The sequence below is a fragment of the Zootoca vivipara genome, chromosome 8 (genome assembly GCF_965207765.1).
Source record: "Zootoca vivipara chromosome 8, rZooViv2.hap1.1, whole genome shotgun sequence".
NCBI lineage: Eukaryota > Metazoa > Chordata > Lepidosauria > Squamata > Lacertidae > Zootoca > Zootoca vivipara.
Genome location: NC_142591.1, coordinates 87,912,295 through 87,931,157, shown reverse-complemented (window position 1 = coordinate 87,931,157; position 18,863 = coordinate 87,912,295). Strand labels below are relative to the sequence as shown.

At 58.0% G+C, this 18,863-nt stretch overlaps 1 protein-coding gene across 1 annotated transcript; it reads right to left on the bottom strand.

Annotated features, from left to right (window-relative positions):
- Positions 1–1,091: 1,091 nt before the first annotated feature.
- On the bottom strand, positions 1,092–18,552 carry NRBP2 (nuclear receptor binding protein 2). The gene is made up of 18 exons (XM_035102648.3): positions 18,320–18,552; positions 10,611–10,733; positions 10,357–10,458; positions 9,644–9,733; positions 9,267–9,307; positions 9,071–9,165; positions 8,783–8,806; positions 8,077–8,160; positions 7,926–7,981; positions 7,613–7,708; positions 6,173–6,305; positions 5,965–6,067; positions 5,824–5,874; positions 5,365–5,500; positions 5,092–5,145; positions 4,870–4,933; positions 4,518–4,573; positions 1,092–3,744 (listed from the first exon to the last, which is right to left on the bottom strand). Exons 1-18 carry the CDS (start codon positions 18,449–18,451, stop codon positions 3,676–3,678), a joined length of 1,509 nt encoding a protein of 502 aa, XP_034958539.2. The 5' UTR covers positions 18,452–18,552; the 3' UTR covers positions 1,092–3,675.
- Positions 18,553–18,863: the final 311 nt, after the last annotated feature.

Here is an 18,863-nt window from a genome sequence, read left to right as displayed (position 1 = left end):
GAGTGCGCCTCATCCACTTTGCGGAGTCCAGTGGCCTTGGATGAGGGGCTGGAGCAGAGAGTGACAAGGGGGGTGACTTCCCAACTTCATGACAGATGCCTTATGAGGAACGGCTTAGGGAGCTGGGCATGTTTAGCCTGGAGAAGAGAAGGTTAAGGGGTGATATGATAGCCATGTACAAATATATAAAAGGATGTCATATAGAGGAGGGAGAAAGGTTGTTTTCTGCTGCTCCAGAGAAGCGGACACGGAGCAATGGATTCAAACTACAAGAAAGAAGATTCCACCTAAACATTAGGAAGAACTTCCTGACAGTAAGAGCTGTTCGGCAGTGGGATTTGCTGCCAAGGAGTGTGGTGGAGTCTCCTTCTTTGGAGGTCTTTAAGCAGATGCTTGACAGGCATATGTCAAGAATGCTTTGATGGTGTTTCCTGCTTGGCAGGGGGTTGGACTGGATGGCCCTTGTGTTCTTTTCCAACTCTATGATTCTTGGTGCAAAGGAGGCTCCTTGACTAGCCTAGCAGGAAGAAATCTGCATGAAACAGCATCCTAAAGAAGCACGTTCCCCCTTCTGGGTTCTACATGAGCAACAAAGACCAATAATTGACAGTGGCATTAATGGCAGGATCTGGCCTAGATCCTGAAGGCACTGCAGACGTGGAATCTTCCCTGGTGCCAAAAGCCAGAAGTTGTGGGTTATAAGGCTCAGGTATCTGATTCAAAGAAGTTGGGAAAGGATGGAGGGCCCAAGTGAAGTGGGCACCAAGTAGGTGAGGCTGAATTGCTTTCCTAGTTCAGCTCTCTGGGGTCTGAAGCTGGCCCCTTGTACTGCAACTAGAAGTTGATTTGATTATGCAAATCTGGAAAATTTATCTGGTCTGCCTGCAACCAGGGGTGCCAGTGGGATTTTCTCGGGAGAGTGCACTGTGGATTGGGTCCTCTGACTCTTGCAAAATGGTGCAAAGAGTTACCGGTTATTGGTGTCATATACAAATAGTTTTGTTTTTACAATCAAGTAATGCTTAAATTTTATGAAATTAATTAATTAAGAATCAGTGCAAGCATACATAATAAAATGTCTTGGACACAGATTGTGAACAAGTGAAACGTTGTATTTTCATAACTGAAAAGGCTTAACTTCTAGAACTTCTGTCTGCCACACAGCTGTTAAAGGCACAAGGAGCCTGCTTTCCCTCCATGCCAGCCATAGGGTAAGCTCTGTTTATCACAAACAGGCTTCTTAGTAGACATGTATACCACTGTACTGTAAGTCGGCTAGAGATGACTTCTTAATGAGTGCACAACAGGAGACATCTAAGGCTCTTGGCAAAATTTTCACATTTTGCCATTTGCATGGGTGGGTTTTTTGTTTTGTTTTTTACATCCATGCATACTTACTGTATTTGCAGAAAGTAACACCACAGGAAAGATGCATCCTAACGGCTAGGAGAAAAGGGTGGGCAAACTACAGAGATTCTAAGGATTAGAAAGTGAATCACAAGCCAGAAAATTGTGCTAAAGGAGTGGGGAAAACAGCAGTTCTTTAAGACACCAGGCAAGAGGAATCTCTGGGGTCCTAAACAACTCACTCATCAGTCCCAGCTCTGACTTCACTCACTGGCTAAAAACCTCGAAAGGCAGGATCAGCCCGAGTGGCTTTTCTTACAGACAGTGCGTAGAAGGGGAGCCTGCACATCTTGCTGCTTAACTTTATTTCCAGGAGGACTGGAGGCATCCTTTTTCCAAAAAAGAAAGAAATAGAAGAGAGTCTGGGGCTCCATGCCCCCTGGTCCCACTTCTGGAACTTCCTCTCTGGACCTCGTATGTGTCCGTTGGAATGTGCATCTTTGTACTGAAAAGCCTTTCAGCCTCTTACGGCACAGCAGGCCTGCATCTGCGCTCCCAGCAAGGGATGGGCTTTGTTTGAGGAAACCAGCAGGATCGGAGGCTCATTTAGCCCAACTGTCTTGATGGAAACAGGGCTTTGGCTTTTTGACAAGGGAAGCCTAAGGGCAGTGGGGGTGGAAGAACAAGTTACATTACGTAATGCACCTGAGCCAGCCCACCTGCAGAGAGGATCACAGCTTGCTTATCAAAGAGCAGCAGCAAGCAAGCAAGAATCCCTTTGCTCACCAAAGGCCAGGGTGCTGGCAGGCAGCATTCCTGTGCTGAGAAAAACCACGCAGTACAAGGGCCAGTTGTTTCATCTGCACCAGCTTCTCAGCTTGCCAGGTGGGATGATCTCCTTTCTTCCTCCCAAGTGCAGTTTGGGGGCATCTCCCAGCAACTGCCAGCCAATTTTGTGGGCACAGCGGGAGAAAGAGGAGCCCTCATGCTGGCTCTGTCCTGCTAGCAAGACTTGCTAGTTGAATCTTGCCTTGGGATTTCCTTTGCTAGCACATGGGGGGGGGGGAGAGAGAGCAGCCAGTAACCCAACCATGGAGGCAGCACCAGAGAAGCAGCTTCTGCTAGCTCCCCGTCTTCTTTCCAAGCAAGCAGCAAGGCTGATGGTGCTGGAGCAGGGCATGCATATGGGTTGTGGGTTCCGTGCTGGGGCAGGATGGTGGGTGCAGGGGAAGCAGCTTTTTGGTCTAGAGAAGAGAGGAGAGTCTCCCACGGGGCCCTCTGAGCTGAGCGTTTCCTTTTCCTGCCTCTGTCTGCCTTTCCTGATCACTACTTTGCCTCTTCCCAGGGGACAAACCATCCAGTTGACTGGAGCTGCAGCACCCGAGCTCCATGGGCTCCAGGGGAGGGAGGCAGGCAGGCAGAGCAGCCCAGAGAAGAATGGCTGGAAAAGGGCCAGTTGTCAGAGACGGAGGAGGAGGAGGCAGCAGTTCCCCAAGAGGCTCGTTATATTTTAATATATTAATTGCTATCATCACAGGCACTGGCAAAGCAACCGGGGCAGTGGGGGGGGGGGAGAGATTTGGCACAGCCAGCACAAGGTGCCCAAGGCAGGCAGCTCAGCAGGCTGCAAGCAGCAAACACAGCATACATCACAAGAGAGCAGAATCCGCACACGTTGCGTGCCCAGAGAAGCAGGGCACAGCTGAGCAGCTCAAAGTGGCGGCAGCAGAAGCAGCTTCTGAAGCAGGGGGTTCCTGGGGCCCAGCTCCTTCCCAGTCCAAATGCCAGCAGCTCAGCTGCCCTGTGGCTCCCGGCCCTTCCAAGAAGGACGAGGTCCTGGGACTTCCCTCCTGGGCGCCCACCATCTGAGACGGACAGGAGCAGAGGGGGGAATCCAGCGGGTGTGGTAGCCAAGCTAAGGCCTCTGGAGCTCTGCTTCCTTCTCGTGGCTCTGAGCCTGCCACCCTCTCCATCGCAAGGATGCTGCAGAGCAAGAGGAGCCAGCGGGTGCTCTGAGCAAGCCTGCACTTCCTCTGCCACCCCCACCGACAGCTGCTTCCAGTCAGAGGGAGATGGGGGGGGGCTGGTGGAAAGGCAACTATTCCTGAGATTCGCCCTGGTCAGCGCCAACTCTCAGCCCTGCCCAGCTCTTCCTGGTCTTCAGGGTGGGGCAGCCTCAGGCCTCCTGGTGCCTCCCCCACCTGGCTGCTGCCCTCCAAGCCAGCCTTGGCACAGAGGAGCCTCGGCAGCTTCCCTCCGGCCCACCACGCCCAAGGTGGCTTCTGTCCCTTCTCCAATGGGGCCCACCTGCCCCGGACAAACGTTGGCTCAGGAAGGAGGAGGGTGCTGCTTGCGGAAGGCGCTTTCGAGGAAGGCGGCCAGCTTGTCACAGTCGTCCTGGGGGAGAACAAGAGGCAGGGTCAGCAGGGGCTCCCCTCCCCCTCCTCCCAGTTGGCCCCTATATGGAGGCTTCTGCCAGAGCGCAGCCTGGTGCATTTGCCCCACTGCCTTCCGTGCCCTTTCTCCCTGCTCCTCTCCTCTCTGCCCTCGGCAGCCTGAGGTGCACAACTCCACCCCCCAACTTCCAGGGATCCCAGCAGAAATCGAACACAGGGCTGGCTCTGAGCTGGCTCTCGCCACCCTGCCAGGTGACCTTGGGCCAGTCGCCATCCCCAGCCTAGCTGACAGTGAGGATGAAATGGGAAGGGGGAGCACCATGTAGGCTGCTTTCAGCTCCTGGGTAGGAAAGGGGGGGTATAAATGTAATAATCAAAATAGATTTGAAAAAGAGGGTGGAGAATTGGCAGTCTGGCTCTGCATGTGGGCCCTGGAAGAGGAGGGGGGCCTTTTGGTGCCCCCATGCCAGCTGACTGAGGGGGAGCAGGAAGGCGGTGCCCACACCTCAGCGGAGGGGGGGCAGAGGCTGCGCAGAAAAGGGCACACAAAGAGAAAGGGGAGGAGAAAGAAAGAAAGCGCTTGTGGAACTTGACAGCTGGGATTATTTTCCTAGGCAGACAGAACTGGCAGGAAAATGCAGCCCCACCTGTTTTTCACCTGCTTAATCCCTGGGAGGAGGAGCACTAGAGCTCTTGCCTCAAACCAACCTTTCTTTTCAACCTCATTTGCTCCCTCGCCCTTCACCAGGGGGGGGGGGCCTTGAAGAAGCTCACCGGGCTGATGAATCCGTAGTGCACAAGCTCCGCAGCCAAGTCCTTGGGATTGTCACCTGTGGAGGAGGAGGAGCTGCTGAAGGGGGGGGGCACCAAAGGGCCCAAGGCCCGGCTGGTATTTCCAGCCTCTCGTGGCAATGAGTGAGAGGTGAAAGGAAGAATGGCGTGGGGAGGGTCCCCCACAAAGCGGGGGAGGCACAGCTGACCCCAGGCCAACAAAGCAGCCCCCCAACCCCATGGCTGTGCCGCTGGGAGCCCCCCACCCAGGTCTCATGTCCAAGAGCCAGGCAACGGTGAGGGTGGGGGTACAGGGGAGGCCCCCCTGCCCTGGGGGAATGGAGAGTCCACTCACTTGGCAGCAGGTCGTAGCTCAACTGGCGGTGAAGTTTGTCTTCCAGGACCAGAAGGAGGGTGAGCTGGGGGGACACACATGGAGAGTGTATGGGGGGGAAGCTCTTGAGGGAGAACCTTTCCCCCCCATGTGTGAGAGGGGGAGGGCACCCACAGAGCTGCCGCCTCTCCTCTGCCCCACACCCAGGGCTCCCTCCTGCCCAGGAAGGGAGGGGAGACGTACCCGCCATTGCCTCTTCTCCTCGCTCCACTCCATGCTGCACTGCATCTGCACCACCTGGGGAAAGGCAGGGACACTCCTCAGGAGGCGAGGCTGGGGAAGAGGGTCTCCTGTGGGGGCTGAGGCCAGAGCCTACACCGGTTCCCCCCAGGGATTCAAGCTGGGGTCTTTCCAAGCCCCCCACCCCAAAGATGCCCTTGGGGAACTAAGGTCAGGATCTCCGTTGCAGCTCTGCAACCCCTCCCTCCCTCCCTCTCCCCCCCCGGCTGCTCTGACCTTTCTGGTCTCCACATCAAAGGGCTCTGGCGTCGGCGTCTTGGCTTTCTGAGGGTCTTCGGTGGGCTGGGATGTAGATCTGGGGAGTGTGTGGGGGCGGGTAGCAGCAAAGTTCATCAGGGGATAAATGCCATTCCTGGGGAGAGGGGAGAGAAAGACAGGCCCGCTGGGAGTATCAGCCCTATGGATCCCACAGCCTGGTGGAGACTGGCAGCCAGAGCCCAAGAGGGGAAGGGGAGAGGGGGGCTCTGGGGCTCAGCCCCCTAAGAGAGCAGCAGCTCTTCTGCTTCATCCATCCGTCTTCCCCACCCCCCACTGGGGGGGGGGAGGCAAAAAGCAGGACTGCTCCTCTGCAGTCCCAGAACTCAAGGGAGCCCCACCCTTGGAATCCTGCTGTGGGGTGTGAAGGGGGCAGGGGACCCTTACAGACCCACACATGCAGCCCATGCACAGACTCACCTGACATCCTCCAGAAACTTGTCCAGCTCCAGGAAGGAAACTTCTGAGTATCTAAAGTGGAGAAAAGGAATGAGGAGCTGGCTGGTTGGGGGGGGGGGAGATTCCCTTTGCCCAGCCCCACCCATTTCCCTGGCTGCCCACCTCCACTGCACGGATGGGCGACCCTTCCGCTGGATCTCTGCCATGACGATACTGAGGTCCAGCTGCTTGGTTTTCTCTTCCACCACATTCTCAGGCCACAGGTCTACAAGAATCAGGCAGGCTTGGTTGGGGTTGAAGCAGGATGGCCTGGCAGGGGCGGGGCGGGGCTCTTCCCAGCTGCCCCCCTCCCACCTCCTCCCCAACTCACACTGGTTGCTGATGAAGCAGTGAGCGGCCAGGAGCTTCAGGGAGTGGACCTCAAAGAGGACGCGGTGGAAAAGGAGGTTGTGAGCTGTAGGGCGCCGGTCCGGGTTCAGGAGGAGGCAACCCAGGATGAACTCCTGCAAGGACACAGGGGCAGCGGGGGGGGTGTCTTAAGGGGAAGGCGGGCTCAGCGCCAACCTCCTGCCAGGAGAGCTGGGCATCATAGCCAAGAGGCTGGCCAGGAAAAGCCACAGATCAGTGGCCACAGTGTCCAGGCAAGAGGTTGCCCAGGAAAGCAGGAGAAAGGGCAGCTGAGACGCTGCCAGGGAATTGCCCCATGGGACACACATTTGCTCCCCCTCCCGAGGACCTGCCTTGCCTCCTGGGAGCTTCCTGCCTCTGGCCTCTTAGGCCCTGCTTGACCCAGAACTGGGATTGCCAAAGGGGCTGGCGGGGAGGGGGTGTTGAGGGAGGCAGCCAGGGCTGAAGCGGCCCCTGCATGGAGGGGGGCTGTGCTCTGTCTCCACAGTTGGGGGCAGAGGCGCTTCTGAATTCCAGTGGGTGGAAACCATAGGGGGACAGAATCCTGCTTGCAGCTTTCCCACAATGGGCACCAGGTTGGCCACTGTGAGAACAGGATGCTGGACTAGATGAGCCCCTTTGGCCTGATCCAGCAGGCTCTTCCTATGCAGTAAAATTGCCCCCCTCCCCCGTAGCCATGGGGCGCCCCAAGCCTTTCACAATGGCCTAGTTCAGGCGTGTCCAACAGGTAGATCATGATCTACTGGTAGATCGCAGGGTGTTCCTGGTAGACGATCTCTGGCCCCTCAGCGATCTCCTTGCAAAAAAAGAACCCACCTAACTTTGGCTTCCTAAAAAAAGCTCCACATCTTTGGGTAGATCACTGCCAGTCTTTTTACAACAATGGATAGATCACTGCCAGTTTTTTTATACTATGAGCCTATTGGGAGTTGGACGTCCCTGCCCTAGTTCATGCATCACGCTAAGCCTGGCGATGGCTTGGCAGGGGGAAGGCACAAGCTCCGTCCGTCCGTCCGTCCGTCCGTCCGTCCTGGTGCATCCAGCACAGGCCCCAGACTCCTAACACAGCCCTCCAGCTGTAGCCAAGGCTTGTTCCTGGTGTGCTACTGGTGGGTATTTGGGAAGCCAGATTCCCCAGGGCTTTGCTCTGGCTCACTGGGCAGCAGCCACAGCAGCAGGACTTGGGGAGGAGCGGGGAAGGCCTCCCTTCCATTCTGCTCATCCTCTCAAGGCCAGAATGGCTAAGCCGCCTGGCAGCATTCACCCTCAACGGAAGGGCAGTGGGGTGTTTCAGGCTTCTACAATGGGGGTGGGGGCAGAGGGGTTGTCACAGCCACTAAGACAGGCAGGTAGCCTGAGCCCCTGCTCCCCTGTGGGGAGGGGGCCAAGGGGCTTTTCTCACCCGCATGATGGGGTCATCCAGAGAATGCCTGGCCCGCTCAATTGCCTCCTCCGACACATAGGTGTCCCCATTGGACTGGATCTCCAGCACTGCCATCTGGGGGGAGAAGCAGAGGGGAGGGGGCAAGGGGATGCAGTTGGGGCAGAACGAAAGGGGCAGCACGGCTCACCGGGCAGCAGCCCTTTTGCCAGAAGACAGGGCCTGGCCCTGAGAAGGAGCCCCCTGCTGAAGAGGTGATGGATGTGAGGAAGGGAGCCACACCCCCACACCCCGAGGGCAGGGTCATCAGGGCCCCTGGGTCCAGCTTCCCTACCTCCAGAGCGCACATCCCAAAGGAGAAGATGTCCACGGCCGTCCCATCCGCCACGTCTGAAAAAGCAAGCACAAGCAGACCCAGCTGGCCAAAGCCCCTCCTCCAGGGAAGCCCCGCCCACCCTCCCGAGGACTCTTGCACCACTACTCACGCCCGTACTCCGGGGGGAAGAAGTGCAAGTTGCGCTGCTCCTCTCGCTCCACACGGATGGGGCTGCGGAGCTCAGGCGGGATGGCTGTGGGAGGGCGAGAAGGGAGAGGAAGACGGCAGCATTCAGGGCGGATACCAGGAAGCAGGGCAGGAGCCAATGGCAGCCACCAATGGGGATGCCTTTCAAAGAGGATGGCACAACTTCATGGCTCTGCTCTGTCCTCCACAGCCAGAGGCAGCAATGCTTCTGAAGTTCAGTTGACCCCCGGAGGGGAGAGGGCTCTTGGGCTCGGATCCTGCCTGCAGGTTTTTCCCACAGGTATCTGGACCACTGGCTGGACCTGGCAGCCTCTTCTGATGGGCTTACTGGAATGTCCAGAGGGGCACATCCTCCCCCAGGCAGCCGGTTGCAAGCGATCCCATAGCCTCCAGGAATGGACTGGGGCCAGAACAAAGGGCGGGGACCCCCCTCAAACACACACACTCCATTGCCCCCAAAGCCCAAGGCCACCCTACAGTGACCCAGAGAAGGTCTGCACAAGGAAGCAATCCAGCACTCCCGGGATTTATTGAGGGTGGCTGTGCTGCCTCTGGTCAAGCCCAAGACCTGGAGCCCTGAAGAATGTGGAGAAAACCCCACTTGCCGCTCCCTATGAAACAGGGCGGGGAATACATTTGGGGGTGCAAGAGGAAGAGGCAGCACTTACCCTTTGCAAAGACTCTGTGCCAAACTGCAGGGGAGAGAACAGGGAGGGAGAGTTACTGGAAAGCAAGTGGTTCTGGGAAGCAGGTGGGGAAAGGCTTTCAAACCTAGCCTTGAGGCCCCTGCCTGGCCACGGGGGGGAAGCTGTGGGGGCTGGACTAGGTCCTCCCATGTCAGTTTGCTCCATGGGTAACAAAGGCAGTTCTTTACCCCCTTCCCCTCCCGGGGGGGGGGGGGGCAGCAGGCGGAATCCCCCCTGCCAAGGCCCAGGATTCTGGCTCCTGCTCTGTACCTGACCCAATCTTGATGAGCCCATTGTGCTGGATGAAGATGGTGTCACTGGTGAGATTCCCGTGGATGATGGGGGGGTCGCAAGAGTGCAGGTAGCTGCAAGAGGAAGGGAGTCGAGGGGCATTGGACTGCTTCTCCCCACAGAGAGGTGGGGCTGAGGCACTGCGCAGGGGGGGGGAGCAGCAGCGGAGGCTTACCTGAGGGCCGAGAGGATCTGGGTGCACCAGCGCTTCCAAGCCTGTTTTGTTTTTTGGTAGGGGGAGCAATGAGACAGTCAGCCAGCTCAGGAGACACCCCCCCCCCGCCAACACTTCGACTCAGTGCCTTTTTCACTCAACAGGAGCAGCCTCCACCTGGACAAGGCAGCAGCCTGCCTTGAATCCACCTTCACCCACCCATCGGGGTGCCCCGGTCAGCCCAAGGGGTCGCCTGGCTCTCCCCCAGCCCCCCCACCTGCCCTGTTGCCCTGGGGTACAAGCTGGAGCATCCCTGCAGGGGCTGCGCTCCCTTCCTGGCTTGGGGGAAGTGGGGGTTGGGGTCTGCCTCCCCCCAGGGGGCAGGGCAGGGGTCCTACCCGGGCATTCATAGCCTTGTGGTTCTTCTTGGTCTTCTTGAGGAACTGCTTCAGGCTTCCGGAGGAGACATACTCTGTGATGAAGATCACCTGGTGGGGGGGGGGGAACCAGGTTGGTGAACCTGAGGGGTTGACCTGCCGCCCCAGGTTCACATTTCCCACAGCAGCCCAAAGATGAAGCCAGCCCCACAACAGAAAGAGGGTTCTAGGAATCCTCCCTTCCGCTGGGCTCTTACTAGTCTTAGGATCCTGCCCTGGACCTGCTGCCTTCCTTTCTGGGCCCCAGCCAGAGGCTCTTTTGTACCTGACGGCTTGGCCAAAACCAGGGCATGGACACCATACTTTGGATGTGTGGGGCTTCTACCTCCCCACCCCCACCCCACCCCACCCCGGCATGACCAAGTCAGGCTCTCGGTCCCCTGGAGCAGCACCAAGGGCTCCCCAGAGTCGCAGGAGGGTCTTGCCAAGCCTGCCCTGTGCTGGCAGCCTCAGCAGCCGCTGCCACTTCAGCCGAGATGGGAGATGCTGCCAGGATTGAACCCAAGGGCTCCCCTGCCCCTGAGACCCCTACACAAGCCCACCTCCCCCAGGGTGGTCACCCTCAACCCGTTTCCCCACTCAGGGTCAGGTCTGAGACCCGTATCGTGGAGGGGGCTTACCCCTGGGGCTGGGGGGCAGCCCTGCCAAGCCTCCGTGGGGGGCCCCTGCCTCACCTGGGCCTTGATTTCCTTCACATCCAGCCAGTACTTGTGGACCTTCACGATATTTGGGTGGTCAACGACAACCAGCTGCTCAAACATGGTCTTGATCTTCTCCTGTTGCCAGAGGAAGTGGGCAGGGAGGGGAGACTCTCAGCAATGGGGAACAAGCTGGGGGTCTGGAGCTGGGCAGGGGGAAGCGCCTCCTCCTTTGGCGAGGAGTGCTTGGCGTGCACCACCCCCAAGGCCTATGGGGTTGCCAGCCTCACCTCGTGAGCTTTGAAGGCCGCCTTGTCGGTGAACTGCAGCTCATTCCACACGACCTCCACGCCTTCCTCTGTGTCCATGGCCAGGAAGGTGCTCTGTAGTCCAGGCATGTTGCCCTGGTTGACCTGAGGGGAGAGACGCGGCTCAGAGCGGCTGCCGAACATGGGCCCTGCCCCACCAGAGCCCAGCGGAGTCACGGCCCCAGGTCTTCTCTCAAAGATGAGACTGAGACTGCTGCAATGCATTGCACATGGGGCTGCCTTGGGAGATGGCTTGGAATCTGGCTAGTGCAGAAGGCTCCATGGGCAACCGGAACAAGGAGGAGCAGATCTGTTTGCAGGAGGGGATGTGGGCTATTGCTTCGTCTTTTGTTTTGTTTTGTATTCTGTGTTATTTATCTTGTATTTTTATGTTGTGAACTGCCCTGATATCTATGAATGGTGGTGAATGACAACAACAACAACAACAACAACAACAACAACAACATTTAACACTGTTTCTTGTGGAAACTGCTCTGGCCTAATTCAAAGTGATGCTTTCGGCCTTTAAACCTCCCATGGCTCCTGACTCATAACCCTAGAGGACTGTCTCTCCCCACATTTACCTGCCCAGTCCCAGAGATCCTCACCTGAGGCCCTCCTGAGGCCCAGCAAAATGACCTGGGGTGGATTGACTCCCCAATGAAAGAAGGTTGAAGTATTTGGGACTTTTAAGTTTAGAGAAAAGGCGAGGAAGGGGCAGCATGAGAGAAGCCTCTACAAGGATGCCTGGCACAAAGGAAGTGGAGAGAGGAAAGCTCTCCCCCCCCCCCCAATCATAATGCTGGAACTCGGGGACATTCAATGAAGCTGAATGCTGGAAGATTCAGGACGGATAAAAGTCCTCCATGCAGCACAGAGTCAAACTGTGGAACTCTCTCCCACAGGAGGCTGGGATGGCAGCCAAGGTGGATGTCTTCAAAACAGGATTAGACAAAGCCATGGAGGACAGGGCTACCGGAGGCTACCATTCATAGAATCATAGAATCATAGAGTTGGAAGGGAGCACAAGGGCCATCCAGTCCAACCCCCTGCCGAGCAGGAAACACCATCAAGGCATTCTTGACATATGCCTGTCAAGCCTCTGCTTAAAGACCTCCAAAGAAGGAGACTCCACCACACTTCTTGGCAGCAAATCCCACTGCCGAACAGCTCTTACTGTCAGGAAGTTCTTCCTAATGTTTAGGTGGAATCTTCACAATTGCCATGCTCTGGTTGGCTACTGTGAGAACAGGATGCTGGACTAGATGGGCCACTGGCCTGATCCTGCAGGCTGTTTCTGTCCTCAGGGCTGGTGAGGGGAGAATGGGCCTTTTCTGCAGTAGCTTCCCAGCTAGAAAATGCCCCGTCCCCAGGAGACCCATCGGCCTCCAACTTGTCTTATTTTCAGTGCCAGGCAAATCTGGGTTTGCCTTTCTGGGCAGCACCAGCGACGAGATGCTTTTATTTTGTTTATGTCTTAATATGTTCATGTATTTTCTTCTGCTTCATTGTCTTCTAAATTGCTGCGGGACCATCTGTTGTGGGAAGCTATTAATAAATTTGCAAAGCTAACCCCCATGATCAAAGGCAGTATATTTCCGAATACAAGGAAGGGTGTGTGTGTGTGGGGGGGTCTATTGGGCTCCTGTCCTACTACTCAACCTCTGTGGGGGGCACAGAGGCTGACGGGGGTGGGGCAGGAGGCACACTCTCCCAGCCTTTCTGTAGGCGGCATCCAGGGCAGGCAAAGGAATGTGGGATATCTTTTAGTAAAGAAATGCTGAGATTCCCAGGATGCTTGGGAGGGGGGGGGAATGTCACCAGTGGTTCCCTGGGGGGAAGAGAGATTGCCATGGCCCCCCAATTGGCCAAGCTACCTGCCCCCAGACCCAGCACATCTCCTTGGCAGAAATGGGTGGAAAAAACAAGGCCCCACCTGTTGCTAGGCAAGAGCCAAAGGCAGCCTGCTAGCCCAGCCCTGGGCTCCATCCTGCTCTCCTGCCTGGCTGGCCACTCCTGCCACAGGGGAAGTTGAGGCAGAGGGCTGGCTCCTGGACGTGGGACCAAGGGTATGCCCTGCAGGGGGGCTGTGCAAACCCCTTGGCTCTTGCTGTGGGGCCTCCGACAGCAGCGGGCACTGGCAGGGGGGATGCAAGAGCTGGCCCAGCACCTGCTGAAAGGCAGGATTGTTTGTGGCCCAGAGAGGACACCCTGTCCCGCCTGCCTGCCAGGGCTTGGGGCACCCGCAGACGTCTGTCTTGGCAGGCCAGGAGGGACAAAGGCCTCCAGCCGCAACGCCAGCTCGAGTTCATTAAGAGGGGAAGATGGAGCTGTCCTGGCAGCGGCGCCTCATGGCCCAGTTCCTGCCCGAGGAACAAAGAGGCCCCATTGTCCCCTTCTCCCCCCCCCTTGGCCACCTGCCTCCCCCTGGGCCAAGGAGTGGGGTTGCCAGGGCCAGAAACCAGCCACCTTCACCCGAGGGGGGCTCTGCTGCTGGCTGCCTGGCTAGCTGGCGTGGGGACCCCCTCTGCCAAAGGCCCAGAAAGGTGTGCCTGGGATTGCCAGAACAGGGCACCCCTCACATGGGCCAAAGAGATCCACCAAGAGGGAGGCAGTGTCTGCCAAGAAGGAAGCCAGAGTTGGGCCGGTGGCCAAGCCCAACCAGGAAAGGCCTTGGACCTGTCTGCCCATTGCCAATTAAACAGGTCACAATCTGCGCACATGATGGGCAGGCGCCACCCTCTTGCCTGTCTATTAGTTGGGATTGCAAAAGGGGCAGCCAAGTGGATGTCAGACGAACTCCCCTCCCCCTCGAAAAAAGGCTTCTTGAAGGTCTATGTCCCCCCACAAGAGACCAAGGGGGAGTGACTCACCTCAGAGCCAGTCAAACCCAGGCAGGGTACCTGGGAGCAGAAGCCCAAAAAGGACCGGGTGGGGTGGGGTGGACGGACAACAACACACAGGCATTTCTTCATCCAACAGCCCCCACCACTGTTGTGCAGAAATGGCTGAGGCCGCTTTGCTGGTGCAAAAGGGTTTGTTGCTCTTTCGCCTTTGGCTCTGTGGCCTGGAAGGGGGGGGGGTCATGCCAGGACACGAGTGGCATTGCTGAGAAGAGGAGGAGCAAAGGGCAAAGGGGGGAGGCAGAGAAAGAAGTCAGGGCAGAGAGGGGACAGCTCAAAGCAGAGGAAGTGCGCTTTGCAGAGTAACACACAGAAGCAATAGGGGTCAAAGGTTTTTTAAGGCAGGGCAGGTCCCTGTCCCCAGAAGTTTAGTCAAAATTTCAACGGGGCAGAGAAATACGACAGCCTCCTGGACTAGCTCCCTGAGAAGAGGGGCCTGGAAAGAGGGTGTCCTGGTCCCTGTTGGGAGGCCACTTCCAGACACTGCGGATTCCTGCTGGGCACCTGAGCTGGATCACAGACGCTTGTCCCCCAATACTGAGGGGGTCACCCAGGGATTTGCAGTTCTGTAGTCTCAATGAGCAGGTGGCACCCAGCTCTGTCTCTTCTTTCGTTGTCCTGCTAAGGCAGGCACCCCCAATCTGCAGCCCTCCAGATGTTTTGGCCTACAACTCCCAGGATCCCTAGCTAACAGGACCAGTGGTCAGGGATTATGGGAATTGTAGTCCAAAACATCTGGAGGGCTGAAGGTTGGGGATGCCTGTGCTAAGGCATCTGAGAAGGTCCTGGTCCGACATTGGGAGGTGGCAAATAAGCCAAAAGTCAACAGACCTGGCACAGGTGCTGGTGGTCTTTAAAGTGAAGCAGGAATGGGGACCCCACCTGCACTGGATGAGGCTGCCCCTCCCTGAGAACCACAGGTACACACTCCTGAGGATTTCTCTTGACCAGTTCAACCTCCTCTTTGACAGCCTTCCAGGTGGCAAGTGGGGGGGGGAGGTAACTGCTCTTTCCCACTGGCTCTGCCACTGACTTTCAGTGGCTAGCTTTGTGTTGGCTGTTGATATAATTGAAGCCCTTATAATTGAAGTTTATAAATGTTTTCATTTGAATTTTGATGAGCTTCCTTTTTTATTATTATCATTGATTGCCTTGAGCAACATTCTGTTGGGAAGGCGTGAGATAAATGTCCTTTATCCCACCCTCTCCGGGGGAAGGATGCCTGACAACTGCTACAAAAACATCGTGCTGATGCTGGTGAGAAATTCCTCGGGCAAAAGCCCTGGCTCAAGGCAGCTTACAACATGAAAAAATAAGTAACAACAACATGACAAAAGTGGTCATAAAAATAAATGAAATATGAAAAAGTACATAGCCAAACTGAACCGTTTCCACATAAATCACAAGATACAAAATAAAGATACACAAAACCAACAGCAACAACCCTGACAACAGCAAAGCACAAACAGCACCATGGGTCTGTTCAGCAGCCTCTGCTTTCGTAGTTGGAGTCAGTCTGGACCCCATCCTCCCAGCCAGGCTGGGAGAAGGTTCACCAAAACTCACAACCAAGATAGTCTCTGGCCTCTTCAGCAGCTGGAGGTGCTTTCTTTCTTTCTGCTTTCCTCCTCTCATCCCAGGCAGCCAATGAGGAACAAGAGGGCTTGGCTCATCAGCCAACAAGATGCTGCAGGGCCATCTGGCTGGGTACCACAGCTGCTCTGGAGAAGCTGTAGTCATGGCAACTGCATTGCCAGACCCAGGAGGCAAACAGGGCCAGGCATGTGGAAGCCTTACGATCTCTGCGGCTGCAACAGCGGGCAGCATAAGATCAAGCTGCAAGGGAGGCAGCTGCTGGGGGGGGCGCTCCTGAGCCTTCAAGGGTCATTTTGTGAGGGGACACTTTTGCAAAGAAAGTGCCTTGAGGTCCCTTTTGCAAAAGGAGCAGGAGATCCCCCCCACAGAGGCTACATGAGACCCATTTCCCTCCTTTACCTCCTGGGAAGGGTGCCAGCCTCTCTCCAGGAAGGCAGAAAGCAAAGCCTGTGGCCGAAGCTGCCCAAGTAGGACCTCCCAGCCAGGCACGTTGGGTGGGAACACAGGAGAGGGCCTTCTTGGTGGTGGCTGCTCTCCCCCAACCTTGAAACCTAGGAAGCCAGGCGGGCTCCCTCCTTGCACTCCTTCCGCAGGAGGGGAAGATGGTTTTATTTTGACTGGCCTTTGGGAACCGACTGTTATTTGAGGAAAGGGCTCATCCTGTGGTGTTCATATTCTAATGATGCTGTAGTGGTGATTTTTATATTCATATTGTTTAATTGTACTAATGTTTAATTGTTTTTTAATTATTGCTTTCCCCCCTATATTTTAGCTGCTTGTATTTTAGCTGTAAGGTGCCCTGAGACCCTGTTGGGGAAGGGGAAGAAGAAGAAGGAGGAGGAGGAGGAGGAGGAGGAGGAGGAGGAGGAAGAGGAGGAGGAGGAGAATTCCTCAAGAGGCCTCATTCCAGAACAGAGTGGAGCCGGCTGGGCAGGCAGGCAGCAGGTCTGGAGGGGCTGAGGGCCGAACTGAAGCCAAAGCCCCCTCCCCCCTCCCCTAAGCCTGGCACAGCAAGAGGCCCTGATAAGCCAGCCCAGAGGCCAGGTCCGCTGCAAGATAAGCAGCTGTTCTGCAGAGGTCACCTGTGGGGCCTCCTGGCTTGCACAGCTCCCGCCCTAGCACCCCCTTCCCCCACCCCTGGCACCCCACCCATGCTTATTCTAGGATCCTCCGCTGTGGAGGGCGGGTGGTAGGGCTTTCTTCCTTAAGAAGAGGAGCAGGAGGCAAAGTGCGGGGGGGGGGGGAGGCAGGCCAGACCCACAGCTTGTCCTAGGCATTTTTTCCATGAATTGCATATACCATATTGCCTGAGTATTTTTTTTTAAAAAAAACAACCCTCCAAGCTTCCCATTTTCTACAGAAGACAGGAATGAAGGCAGGGATTACAAATCTGGCCCTGTGGGGCTCCAGAAGTCTGCCCCAGCCCCAGAGGGACACCAGCACATCTAGGCTTGTCCCCAGAGGCCAGAGCGAGTGGTTCAATGGGTGGGCCGGGCTCCTGAGGCAGCTTTGGCAATGGTGGCCACTCCCACGAGGCAGGAGCCCCCCTGGGCAGGAGGTGGGTCATAAGAGGGACTGCTGGCGGTTCCATAGACCTGTTTTGTGCCAATGAAAGCTTGAAGCTGCCAATGCTTTGCAAACAGCAGAGGCGGGGAGATCAGCGCAGAAGAAATCGCCCTGTCTTGCCTGGGTTTGCATCCTGCCAGCAAAGGCCTTGGCTCCTGAGACTCTCGTCGGCAGCGGCTGAGACCCTTTGGACTGTGATGCAGCCACTCTGTGCGCAGAGGCCCAGGAACGAGTGACCAGGAGGGCAAGAGCCTCTCTGGCACTGGGCAGAGCCAAGAGCAGGAGCCCCACCCTGGGCCTCAGAGCTGCAGCGAAGCCACCTGGGCAGGATCCACTTCCCTGGCAATGGCAGAGTCCCAGCAGACTCCCCTGCTGGCTGCTGCAGCGCGATCCTGAGACAGGCACTGGACTGGGGGAAGGCAGAGGGGAGACCCCGGAAGAGGAGAGAGAGCTCAGTCCTGGCCAGCTGGCCAGCAGAAACACAGACAACATCTCAGTTGTGTTTTTGGTCCAGTGCAGAGTGTGGCTCAGGGAGCCACATTTCCAGGCAGGTTAAGCCTCACTGAACCTACTCTGACTGGTTCAGGGGCGGCAGCACAAAGAAGAAGGCGCCCCAGCACTGGGCAAGCAGGCCGCCCTGGGGCCCCCCATAGCTGCCAAGTTCCCTTATGCTGAATAGGCTTCCTCGCGAGAAAAGGGAAAACTTGGCAGCTATGCTGGGGGCCTCCCCTGAAGGCAGACATGGCCTTATCAGGAGCAGCAGCACCGGAGGCGCCTGGGGGGGTCTCTGCACCAGCGAAGGCAAAGGAGATCGCTCAGCACCCGTGCGAAGAAGGTGGGTCCTGGTGCCGGGGGGAGGGCGCCCCTTTGGGGGATTCGGAGGTTTCCTCCTGATCTTGTTGCCTTTAGACGGGTCCTGACCAAGGAGAGATTTCTTCAGGTAGGCAGGACCCCACCTGAGCATCCAAACGCTCCCCGTCAAAGACATGTTCTGTCTGTGGGCGACAGGAGGCAACTGTCTTCTGGATATGGGGCGAAGCGGGGCTGGAGCCAAGAGGGCAGAGCCTCTGCCTCGCCCTACCGGAGGGGGATTGAGCTGGGCTGCTTCCCGCCCCCACCTCGCTTCTGGGGCGCCTTCCTCGGGCCACATCCAGATAAGCAGCCCACGAGAAGCCAGGACCAGCCCCCCCCCCGGGCAGGGCTGCTCCCGAACAGGGGTCCCCTAACCCTAACCCGTCGCCCTGTTTTGCATCCTCGGGCTCCCCCTCGGTGCGAGGGGCCGGGAGGGGAGGCCACTCCGACGGGTCCCGGCCGGGAGCCCCGCTCTCCTGGCGCCCTTCGCGAGCCTATCTCGCCGGGTTGGCGCGGAGACCAGGCGAGGCAAGGGGGAGTCCGGCGGGGCTGGGCACGGCGGGAGGCACCGGCGCGGGTGCAGCAGACCCCGCTCGCCCGTCCCCGAGGAAGCCCTGCTCGGCCTCCGTCCTGCCTCCCGCCCGGTTGCCGCCGCCGTTGCTGCTGCCGCCCCTCCTCCTGCCGGCGGCCAGGGGACCCCGCGGCCCGGTCGCTGTCTCCGGGAGCTGCCCTCCCTGTCCCTGGGCTCCGTCCGCCCGCCCGCGCCGCCGCTACCTGCTCCTTGCGCTTCTGCCATCGGCCGCAGGGACTCTCCTCCAGCACCTCGCTCTCGTCCTCGCTCTCCTCCTGCGACGCCGCCGACACCACCGACGCCGCCGCCGCCTCCGGCTCTGCCGCGCCCGACATGCCGCCGCCGCCGCCGCCCGAGGGACAGACGCGCCGCTGGAGCAGCTGCAGCCTCCGTCCCGCCGCTGCTGCCCCGCCGCCTCCGCCCGAGCCCGCCGCTGCCGGGGCGGTCCCGGACTCAGCTCCGCCCCGCCGCCGCTCCGGAAGCCGCCCCGGGTCCCAGTGCCGGCCTCGGCCGCCGGGCTCGGCGCTACCCTCGGGCGCCCCACCGAGGCCTCCGGGCCCTGGCGGCGGCAGAAGGAGGCCCGGCTCGCCGCCGGAGAAGGTGGCCCGGTGCTCGTCTGCCCTCTTCTGCTGCCGCGGGTCCCCCGAGACGGGAGCCGAGGCCCCTTCGCCCTCCGTGGCCAAAGGGGACCCGGCGGGGGGATGGTCTCCTCGCGGCCACCCGGGAGGAAGGTGCGGGGGCCAAGGA